The following is a 12,138-nucleotide window of genomic DNA, read 5'->3' as shown; positions in this document are numbered from 1 at the left end:
TGGATAAAGAAGATGTGGCACATATATACAATGGAATATTACTCAGCCATAAAAAGAAATGAAACTGAGTTATTTGTAGTGAGGTGGATGGACCTAGAGTCTGTCATACAGAGTGAAATAAGTCAGAAAGAGAAAAACAAATACTCTATGCTAACACATATATATATGGAGTCTAAAAAAAAAAAAAAGGCTCTGAAGAACCTAGGGGCAGGACAGGAATAAAGACACAGACGTAGAGAAAGGACTTGAGGACACGGGGAGGGGGAAGGATAAGCTGGGACAAAGTGAGAGAGTGGCACGGACATATATACACTACCAAATGTAAAACAGATAGCTAGTGGGAAGCAGCTGCGTAGCACAGGGAGATCAGCTCGGTGCTTTGTGACCACCAGAGGGGTGGGATAGGGAGGGTGGGAGGGAGGGAGATGCTAGAGGGAAGAGATATGGGAACACAGGTATATGTATAACTGATTCGCTTTGTTGTAAAGCAGAAACTAACACACCATTGTAAAGCAATTACACTCCAATAAAGATGTTAAAAAAAAAAAAAAGTTGGGGATGTCCTGCTCCAGCCTCTGCCCTGAGGAAGTTACCAAGGCTGGAGGACGGTGCTTACCGTCACCTGCTGCACGGTACTCCCCGGCATCCAGAAACTCCCAGTGCCAAGTGGACCCCCCAAAAGGGGCGAACTGCACGGAAGCCACCGAGACTACACCACTGGGAAGCAGACACCGTCAAATCCACCTGCTGTCCCTGCGAACACACTTACCTAGTTCATCTTTTGATCTCCCCGATGCAAAAAACGATCGGCTCAGCTCATAGCCACCGAAGAAGAAGAAGTAGCCCGGTACTTCTCGAAGTAAAGTGCTCGAGAGTCCATGGTAGAAGCCCAAGGGGCCGTCCTTCCTAAGGATACTCTTCACGACAGACCAAACTGTGCTGGGGGGACACACGGGGTGACAGATAAGAACAGCATTCACACCCAACTAGCAGATCTGATGGCGCTCTAACAAGGAAGTAGCTCATTTTATAAACAGAGGAACCAGAATTGCAGCAATAAAAGGTTTTTGTGGGAAGGAAGTATCTCCGAGAAAGACAGCTATACCATTATTTTATAACAAGTTTTATTACTTGAACTAATCTGTGTAAAGATATTTTATTACAACAAATGCATACATTTCTAGAAATCGTTATCAAAGATCTAAAAGAGCCAATACCCATCTTTTCAATAGTAAGTGAAATTACAATGAGATTGTCCAAACGCAGAGAATAAAATGGCACTGTACGTGCCCAGTCCCTTACCTCCCTTGATTCCTATCTCCTCAGCCTTTCTTTTGAGCTTGTGTATTTTGAGGGAATTGGTTCAGGTGTTTAGGGTTTGTTTTGTTTTGCATTCATCCAGGGAAGTGAGCAACAAGCCTTAAATGTTATTTAAAGGCAAGACAAAAGAAATTCTAAGAGCTGAGCTATAGCTCCTGTAAGGCTCTAGATGTACCCAGTATTTAGTTCTTAGCGAGGTAGGTGTGTAAAAATTTTTACTTGAAGCAGATCAGAGCCTGCAGAAGCCAGAACACGGGCTCTTTCTGTGCAGGCTCCTCTTCCTGGTGGTGTAGGGGGGCAGGCCTATCCCTGGGAGGAAAAGCACCACAAACCACACCTGTCACCTTAGCGAGCCCTTCACTCCTCACTTTGTTCTCAGCAGATGACCTGGCTTGGATCAGGGAAGGATCAGGCCTCCAGGTAACAAAGGCCACCTGCTTTTATTGATGATCTGCCTTCCCAGGCATTACCCACTAGCCAGACCCTGCCTGCAGTGCCCGCTCCTTCTATCGATACAATGAAGAAGTAACAGTCATCCACTGAACACAATTAGCCTGCTTCCAATCCAGGTCTTAACCCCAAGCTACCAAATTCCAGGCTTGGGCACTGCTATACCTAAAATACAGTCAGCCAATATTTACTTTTGTACAGGGTGTCTGTCTACCTAAGTCCTTCGGATCTAACAATTACTTTCTTTAAAAATACTTTAAAACGACTTTTAAGGGACCTGTGTCCCTTAATGATCTATTTCTTTATCTAGGTACCAGTTTACAAAGGCATGTTCATTTTGTGCCTACTTGTGGAACTGCACACCTAGGATTTCCTGTGATTTTTGGGTGTGTTCCTGTTATTGTGTGTACACTGTATTTCAATAAAAAAGCATTAAAGACTTAAAGTTTTGAACTTCTAGGCTATGAATAATAGATTCGAATTGGTTGTAATGAATCTCACAGGTGCAGGAAATAGGGTGCTATTATGAACCCCATCCTCACTGGATGGAAAGTGATGACTAAAAATGGTCAGTTTACCTAATGGTTTTTCCCAGGAGATTTACTGGCTTTGAGTTAACTTCAGCAACAACCATGAGCAAAGCTTTAGTTTAGATAAATAAGCAAGTTTTGAGATTAACAATAAACTGATTTTCAATTCAAATATATAATAAATCATACTGTATATGATACATTCACAGGGTAACTAGAATATGTTTTCAAGACAGAGTTGGAGAGTGATTCGATCACTGAAGACTTGCTATGATTATAAGGGTTTGCATGAATGTTTTCAGAATCTGGCTTGTTTGTAGGCACACTTGAAGGATTCAGGAGGAGGTAAAGGAAGTCACTGCTAGGATCTTGGCTGATCAGCCTGAGCACCCATGTGAAACTGGGGAGTGAGCAAATATTCAGCCCAGAATCCAAATGGGCAGTTAGGAAAAGCTCAGCCCTCAATTCCAAAGCCGCTGCTACGTGCTTCCCAGTATAGTTGGGGGTCATGCCTTATGCGCTCCACAGGCCAAAAGGGGTGTAAGCCCCTGCTTCTCCACTTTTGGGATATTAAATACTTGCCTACAACATTCTGTGGGGCGGATAGTGATTCCAACCACCACAGACAGTGTGTTCAGAAAATTATCCTCAGAGTGGTGGTGGAGGGGGTGTTTGGACTAAACTGTTTCTCTGCCACTTAATTTTAGTACACCATAAAATTTAAAAATACTGGATATACCAAGGCAACAAGACCCCACGTTTGTGCCCAAGCAGCACTTACTTCTGGCTTTTGGCTATCTTTCCCGACGTCTCCATTTCATACATGGTCTGCAGCCGGCACTTCACGAGCTCGGTGGGGCAGAGGACCAGAGCAGCAAAGGCAGAGGCAAAGGAACCAGCAGCTGCATTCTGCAGATCACTGGAAGGACACAAGCACAAGAGGCCGGTTACCCACCCATTATTCATTCGCTCGGTCTCAGCGTGCCGAGACACTGGTGGCAAAGGAGAGCAAGCTCGAGGGGAGAGGAAGACGTCTCCTCAGTGCCCACGAGGCACCTGCTGCTTCCTCTGAGGAGCCCACGACCCTGTGAGGGTGACAGCAGTACCCCAATTTTCATATGGGGAAAATGATGCTTAGAGATGCCATGAACTGTGCTCAGAGTCACACAGCTGCTAAGCGGCAACGCTATGCTTCAAACCCAGGTCTGCCTGACTGCAAGCCTGTGCTCCTTTTATTAGGCATAGCTCTGTGGGCTGGACGTTTGTGTCCCCCACCCCCAGATTCCTATGTTGAAGCCATAACCCCCAATGTGATGGTATTTGGAGGAAGGCCTTTGGGAGGTAGTTAGGTTTAGATGAGGTCAGGAGGGTGAAATCCTCTTGATGAGATTAGTGTCCCTGTAAGAAGAGACCAGAGAGCTGGCTGGTGCTCTCTCCACCATGTGACAATATAGCCAGGTGTCCCTCTGCAAACCAGGAAAAGGACCCTCACCAGACACCGAATCAGCTGGCATCTTGTTCTTGGACTTTCCAGCCTCCAGAGCTGTGAGAAACAAATTTTTGTTGTTTAAACCACCCAGCCTGGGGTATTTTGTTCTAGCAGAGCCAGAACTAAGACAGAAAGTGACACAGAAAAACCAAACCAAACCAAACAATGTGGGAGAAAAAAATTCCCTTTGGTCCCACCACCCCAACACACACACTTTTAATACTTCAGTGTGTTTGCCACTGAGCTTTAAATAAAAACAGGTTCCGAGGCCATCCCTACGTGCCTCTGGATTCAGCTCAGAACAACCACAAGTGTAATGTAACTGCCACAGATGAAAACCCAGGATACATTTTTTAACCAAAATGTTGCTCATTGAAAAAAGATTTCTCAGTTCAGCTGATGACCTCCTGGACCTCAGTTGCACAGAGGGCACAAGGTGGGCCAGTGGTGCGGCCAGTGTGAGTCAGCAAACTCAGTGGTTGTAGGGAAAATGGCGAAGCTGGAAATATAAATGGAAAATGAATGCACATAAGTACAAAAACGCAAGAATTCACTTCATCTCACATGGGTTTAGTACCACCAGCCTCAGTCACCAGCAGGGGAGTGAAACTGGAAAGAATATGGGGGAAAGTACAAGAAACAAATTGCCAGGAAGACTCCTGAGAGTTCATGGGGGTCAGCAAAGGAGATCCTCTCCAAACCCTGGGAGGATGTTCTATCACGAGAGCACCACTGGCACCTACGGGGACAATCTTTAGTTGCACAGAAAGGACTGAGATGCTCACAGCAACAACTGGTTGTGACACTCAACTGTTAATTGCCAGCATCCAGCTGTCACTGGACGACCAGAAAAACTCACAGACCTCCAGAAGCCCCCAACGGTAACCCCCTAGGCAGCCTGCCCAGGTAGGAGGTCCCCGCACGATTTCTCTTCCATCTGTGAGCAGAAGCCTAACAGACCTACCATTCAATTGTCGTAAAGTTACAATAAACTACCCCACTTACATCAATGGACAGATCATCCAGATGGAAAATCAATAAGGAAGCACAGGCCTTAAATGACACATTAGACCAGATGGACTTAATTGGTATTTGTAGAACATTCCATCAGAAAGCAGGAGAATACACATTCTTCTCAAATGCACATGGAACATTCTCCAGGATAGATCACATGCTAGGCCACAAAGCAAGCCTTGGTAAATTTAAGAAAATTGAAATCATATCAAGCATCTTTTCCAACCACAACACTATGAGATTGGAAATCAATCACAGGAAAAAAACTGTAAAAAGCACAAACACGTGGAGGCTAAACAGTGTTACTAAACAACCAATAGATCACTGAAGAAATCAGAGGAAATAAAAAAAATACCTAGACACAAATGACAACAGAAACACTACAACTCAAAACCTATGGGATGGGGCTTCCCTGGTGGCACAGTGGCTGAGAGTCCGCCTGCCGATGCAGGGGATACGGGTTCGTGCCCCGGTCCAGGAAGATCCCACAGGCTGCGGAGCGGCTGGGCCTGTGATCCACGGCCGTTGAGCCTGCGGTTCCGGAGCCTGTGCTCCGCAACGGGAGAGGCCACAACAGTGAGAGGCCCGCGTACCATAAAAAAAAAAAACAAAAAAAACCCCCCATATGATCATCAATAGATTCAGGAAAAGCTTTTCACAAAATTCAACACCCACTTATGATAAAAACTCTCCAGAAAGTGGGCACAGAGAGAACTTAGCTCAACATAATAAAGGCCATATAGGACAAACCCACAGTTAACATCATTCTCGATGGTGAAAAGCTGAAAGCATTTCCTCTAAGATGAGGAATGAGACAAGGATGTCCACTCTGGCCACTTTTATTCAACACAGTTTTGCAAGTCCTAGCCATGGCAATCAAAGAAAAAAAGAAATAAAAGGAATTGAAATTGGAATAGAAGTAAAACCATCACTATATGCAGATGGCATGATACTATACATAGAAAATTCTGAACATGCTACCAGAAAACTACTAGAACTCATCAATGAATTCAGTAAAGTTGCAGGATACAAAATTACTACTCAGAAATCTCTTGCATTCCTATGTACTTACTACAAAAGATCAAAAAGAGAAATTAAGGAAACAATCCCATTTACCATCACATCAAAAAGAATAAAACACCTAGGAATAAACCTACCTGAGTAGGCAGAAAACCTGTACTCTGAAAACTGTAAGACACTGATGAAAGAAATCAAAGATGACATAAACAGGGGAATTCCCCAGCAGTCCAGTGTTTAGGACTCCATGCTTTCACTGCGGAGGGCCTGGGTTCAATACCTTGTTGGGCAACTAAGATCCCACAAGCCGTGTGGCATGGTCACACACACACACACACACACACACACACACACAAATACCATGCTCTTGGATTGGAAGAATATTGTCAAAATGACATACTACCCAAGGCAATCTACAGATTCAATGCAGTCCCTATCAAACTACCAATGGCATTTTTCACAGAACTGGAACAAAAAATTTTTTCTTTTGTCTGGAAACACAAAAGACCTCAAATAGCCAAAGCAATCCTGAGAAAGAAAAATGGAGCTGGAGGAATCAGACTCCCTGACTTCAGACTATACTACAAAGCTACAGTAATCATAACAGTATGGTACTGGCACAAAAACAGAAATATAGATCAATGGAACAGGATAGAAAGCCCAGAAATAAACCCACGCACCTATGCTCAGTTAATCCATGACAAAGAAGGAAGAATAAACAATGGAGAAAAAAAAGGCTCTTTGATAAGTGGTGCTGGGAAAACTGGACAACTACATGTGAAAGAATGAAATTTGAACATTCTCTAACACCATACACAAAAATAAACTCAAAATGGATTAAAGACCTAAATGTAAGGCCGGATACCATAAAACTCTTAGAGGGGACTTCCGTGGTGGTCCAGTGGTAAAAAATCCACCTTACAATGCAGGGGACGTGGGTTCGACCCCTGGTCAGGGAACTAAGATCCCACATGCCACGGGGCAGCTAAGCCCGCACGCCACAACTACTGAGCTCGTGTGCCTCAACTAGAGCTTGTGTGCCACAAACTACAGAGCCCACATGCTCTGGAGCCTGCGTGCCACAACTAGAGAAGAGAAAACCTGCATACCACAACTAGAGAGAAGTCTGTGCACCACAAGGAAGAGCCCTTGCACTGCAACGAGAGATCCCATGTGCCACAACTAAGACCCAACACAGCCAAAAATTAAATAAATAATAAATAAATCTTTAAAAAATAATAAAACTCTTAGAGGAAAACATAGGCAGAACACTCTGACATAAATCACAGCAATATCTTTTTGGATCTATTCCTGGAGTAATGAAAATAAAAACAAAAATAAACAGATGGGACCTAATTAAACTTAAAAGCTCTTGCACAGCAAAGGAAACCATAAACAAAACAAAAAGACAACCTACAAAATGGGAGAAAATATTTGTAAATGAAGTGACTGACAAGGATTAATCTCCAAAATATACAAACACCTCATGCAGCTCTGTATCAAAAAAACAATGACCCAGGGCTTCCCTGGTGGCACAGTGGTTGAGAGTCCACCTGCTGATGCAGGGGACACGGGTTCGTGCCCCAGTCTGGGAAGATCCCACATGCCGTGGAGCATCTAGGCCCGTGAGCCATGGCCGCTGAGCCTGCGCATCCGGAGCCTGTGCTCCGCAACGGGAGAGGCCACAACAGTGAGAGGCCCGCATACTGCAAAAAAAAAAAAACAAAACAAACAAAAAAAAAAACCACCAAAACCACAACCCAATATAAAAATGGACAGAAGATCTAAATAGACATTTCTCCAAAGAATACATACAGATGGCCAAAAAGCACATGAAAAGATGCTTAACATCACTAATTACTAAAGATGCAAATCAAAACTAAAATGAGGTATCACCTCACACCAGTCATCATGGCCATCACCAAAAAGCTTACAAACAATAAATGCTGGAGAGGGTGTGGAGAAAAGGGAATCCTCCTTCACTGTTGGTGAGAATGTAAATTGATACAGCCACTATAGAGAACAGTATGGAGGTTCCTTAAAAAACTAAAAACAGAACTACCATATGATCCAGCACTTCCACTCCTGGGCATATATCCAGAGAAAACCAAATCAGAAAGATACATGCACCCCAATGTTCACAGCAGCACTATTTACAACAGCCAAGACATGGAAGCAACCTAAATATCCATCAACAGAGGAATGGATACAGAAGATGTGGTACATATATACAATGGAATATTACTCAGCCATAAAAAAAGAATGAAATAATGCCATTTGCAGCAACACAGAGGGACCCAGAGATTATCATACTAAGTGAAGTCAGTCAGACAGAGAAAGACAAATATTATATGATATCACTTATATGTGGAACCTTAAAAAAAATGATACAAATGAACTTATTTACAAAACAGAAACAGACTCGGACTTTGAGTACAAACTTACAGTTTCCAAAGGGGAAACATGGTGAGGGGGGGATAAATCAGGAGTTTGGGATTAACATATATAACATATATATATATAATAGATAATCAGCAAGGATGTACTGTATAGCACAGGGAACTCTACTCGGTATTCTTTAATAACCTGTATGGGAAAAGAATCTGAAAAAGAATGGATATATGTATAACTGAATCACTTAGCTGTACACCTGAAACAACATTGTAAATCAGCTATATTCCAATATAAAATAAAAAATTTTTAAATGTTTTTAAAAAAAGTGTTTTGAAACCATAAAAAAGTTACAATGAACTAATAGTTATAGAAACTGAGGTCCAACATTATTACAGGCAAACCTTGTTTTATTGCACTTCACTTTATTACTCTGAAGATACTGCATTTTTTTTTTTTTTTTTTTTTTTTTTTTTTGTGTTACGCAGGCCTCCCTCTGCTGTGGCCTCTCCCGTTGCAAAGCACAGGCTCCGGACGCGCAGGCCCAGCGGCCATGGCTCACGGGCCCAGCCGCTCCGCGGCACGCGGGATCCTCCCAGACCGGGGCGCGAACCCGGTTCCCCCGCATCGGCAGGCGGACGCGCAACCACTGCGCCACCAGGGAAGCCTGATACTGCATTTTTAAAATTTCTTTTTATTTTTTTTTTTAACACCTTCATTGGAGTACAATTGCTTTACAATGGTGTGTTAGTTTCTGCTTTATAACAAAGTTGAAGGTCTGTGGCAACCCTGAGTTGTCAGAGGATGGTTAGCATTTTTTTAGCAATAAAGTATTTTTAAATTAAGGTAGGTACATTCTTTTTGGGACATAACACTATGGCACAGACTACAGTATAGTGTGAACATAGCTTTATATGCACTGGGAAACCAAAAAATTTGCAAGATGGTCCGGAACCGAACCTCAAATATTTGACGTGTGCCTGCATAAAGCCAAGGGCTGCCTACCATCCCGGTCCTGATTTCCTATCCCTGGTGGTCTGGCCTTGGTGCCTCAGGTGGATGTGAAGTGGGTGCCCAGGGCTGAGCCGGCCTGTTACACAGCCGGGCCTCAGAAGAGCTGGCTTGGAGCAGGCTTTCTTTCAGGAGGAAGACACTGCCTGCAGTGTGGCCTTGCTTTCGATTTTAGAGAATGATGCGTCAGACGGTCACCAGGAGAGCCAGCTCCACCACTGTACCGGCACGCGGCTTTCTAGGGGTGGGAAGTGCCTGACGCCATCCCCTCCATCCTTCCCCCTTCACTCCTACTTAAATTGTTTGTCAAAACCAAAGCTTAAAGGGTTTGTCTCTTGGCCAGTCTGCAGATCCATACTTGGCCTCCTCCGGGACTCTCTGTCAACCTGCTGACAGGCCGTAGTCAATCAGGGTCACTGACCAGGGTTTGCCAATCTTGCTGGAACAAAGGTGGCATTGATAGACACGGACGGCTGTTTCATGCAAGAGGCAGTAACGCCTGCACGAACCCCAAGCATGCTGATACAGGGCAACACAGGGCCGAGAGATCTGCAGTGGACTTTGGCTTTCTAATAAATGCTTTCACCTACCAGTGCATGAGATGAGGGACATGGGCCCCAGGCTGTGCCTAGAGTAGAAACGTTTAGAACTGGATCTCAAATGGCAGTCGGCACAAGATGGGATTTTGTAAGAATCAACTGTTTTGTCACCCACTCAACAAACATGTTCCTAAACACTCCTGCTGTGTCAGACCCCATCCAGCCAAAGGTGAAAAGAGAGCACTACTCAGGGAGTGTTCAAACCGAGAATATTTACTGTATCACTGCAGAAACTCATAACAGGTGATCACAAGCAGTTCTTTCCTTTCCCTGCTTCTGTGTAATTATTAATCTTTTCTCTAGACCTGACCCCTACAAAGTACTCCAGAGCCCCGCCTGTGGTCTTGTGGGAAGAATGCTGGATTGGGGGTGCAGAAGACACGGGCTAGAGTCCTGGCTCTGTCACTTATTAACCCAGTGATCTTCAGCACATGAGTATCTGTACCAGAGTTTCCCCATCTATAAAATGGATACCATCACCTGCCTGGATCCTTGCGCAGGACCACGGTGAGGGCTAAGAAAGCATGACATGCATGTCAGAGCTTCGTGAGCTCTCAGGCAGCATTTGCTCACTGGTAATGAGCAACCACTGTTCTGCAGGATGAAAAAGCTGCAGCCCCCCTCCTGCCCCCCAAGTTCAAAAAAGACGAGGGTGTTTTTTTTGGGGTTAGGCCAAGTGAAAGAGGAAGCTTTCTTCACTGCAGGACCTGCTCCAGAATCTCCCGTGGTTGCTCCATTTCCCTGTCCTTCTCCAACGATGCTGAAGGAGACCTGAACTCCAGGTCTCCTCAGCTAGGAAGTCTCTCGCTCGAGTGGAAAGAGCTACAATCACTGCAGTGTCCTTCCTGCCTGTCTCTACCACGGGACACCACATTCTCCTGGTTTATCTTCTGCTTATTTCTTTACTTCCTCTTTTTCCTGACCCCTCCCCTGCTGGAGGGTCCTAGGATCTGTGCTCAGTCCTATAAATACTGTCTCCCTGGGGGATTTCATCCAGCCCCAAGCCTTTAAAAAGCAAGTTCCATCTATCAAGATGGGATGCCTGCTATAAACGGGCACATCTCCAGGCACCCCCAAAGATGACTTCTGTACAAAAGGAACCTACTTTAGCCATGTGGGACCTGTATTTGCAATAGGGTCTTGAATTCCCACCAAAACAACAGGCAAGACTGCCCTCTGCAACCACGAAGCTGATAACAATAATTATAAATGATTTAAAATAAATCAATGGGGACTTGCCTGGTGGCGCAGTGGTTAAGCATCCACCCGCCAATGCAGGGGACACGGGTTCGAGCCCTGGTCGGGGAAGATCCTACGTGCCACGGAGCAACTAAGCCCATGTGCCACAACTACTGAGCCTGCACACTAGAGCCCACGAGCCACAACTACTGAGCCCGCGTGCTACAACTACTGAAGCCCACGCGCCTAGAGCCCATGCTCCACAACAAGAGAAGCCACCACAACGAGAAGCCTGCGCACCGCAACGCAGAGTAGCCCCCGCTCGACGCAACTAGAGAAAGCCTGCGTGCAGCAACAAAGACCCAATGCAGCCAAAAATAAATAAATAATTTTTTTAAAAAAGAGTGAAAACTTATAAAATAAATCAATGTTCAAAGGAGCAAAGGCTAAACATCCCAGTGGTTTCCGAATTCCTTTTAGTCTCAGTATAATAAATACAGAAAGGATGACCAAGTACGCACCCAAGTCTGATGTTCGGGGCAGACTCGACCAAGGAAACAGTAGGTTCACCTGCATCTTCTCAGATGCTCTGACCCTTCCTAAAATTCCAAGCTCCTTCTCAAGAAGAACTTGGCTCTTCCAATACTCTGCATTCTGCTGATGATGTGGAACCCAAAACTCGGGTCACAAGTTGCATCTGTGGTTTAAGTTCTGCACTTCTGCCCAGAGAAGTGGTACCAACAGCAGCATTTGAAAAGCATCTTCCCCAAATATCATATGATATCACTTATATTTGGAATTTAATTTTTAAAAATGGCACAAGTGAACTTATTTACAAAACAGAAACAGACTCACAGATCTCGAAATCAAATTTCAGGTTACCAAAGGGGAAACATGGGAGGAGGGGATAAATTAGGAGATTGGGATGAGCATAAACACACTACTATAAATAAAACAGATAACCAACAAGGACCTACTGTATAGCACAGGGAACTCTACTCAATATTCTGTAATAACCTCTATGGGAAAAGAATCTGAAAAAGAATGGATGCATATATATATGTATAACTGATTCACTTTGCTGTACACCTGAAACTAACACAACATTGTAAATCAACTATACTCCAATTAAAAAAAG

At 44.3% G+C, this 12,138-nt stretch overlaps 1 protein-coding gene across 4 annotated transcripts in view; it reads right to left on the bottom strand.

Moving 5' to 3' along the window:
- Positions 1-12,138, bottom strand: part of SLC25A15 (solute carrier family 25 member 15) — a 38,887-nt gene that overhangs the window by 18,203 nt on the left and 8,546 nt on the right. For all 4 annotated transcript variants that reach the window (XM_028497550.2, XM_028497551.2, XM_028497548.2 and 1 more), the window contains 2 exons: positions 3,082-3,219; positions 770-939 (listed from right to left, as the gene is read on the bottom strand). In XM_028497550.2, the coding sequence (XP_028353351.1) occupies positions 770-939; positions 3,082-3,219 (308 nt within the window). The remainder of the gene's footprint in view (positions 1-769; positions 940-3,081; positions 3,220-12,138) is intronic.

The sequence above is a fragment of the Physeter macrocephalus genome, chromosome 13, assembly GCF_002837175.3.
Source record: "Physeter macrocephalus isolate SW-GA chromosome 13, ASM283717v5, whole genome shotgun sequence".
NCBI classification, from domain to species: Eukaryota; Metazoa; Chordata; class Mammalia; order Artiodactyla; family Physeteridae; genus Physeter; species Physeter macrocephalus.
The sequence above is the reverse complement of the archived record's forward strand: the minus strand, read 5'-3'. Positions and strand labels throughout refer to the sequence as shown.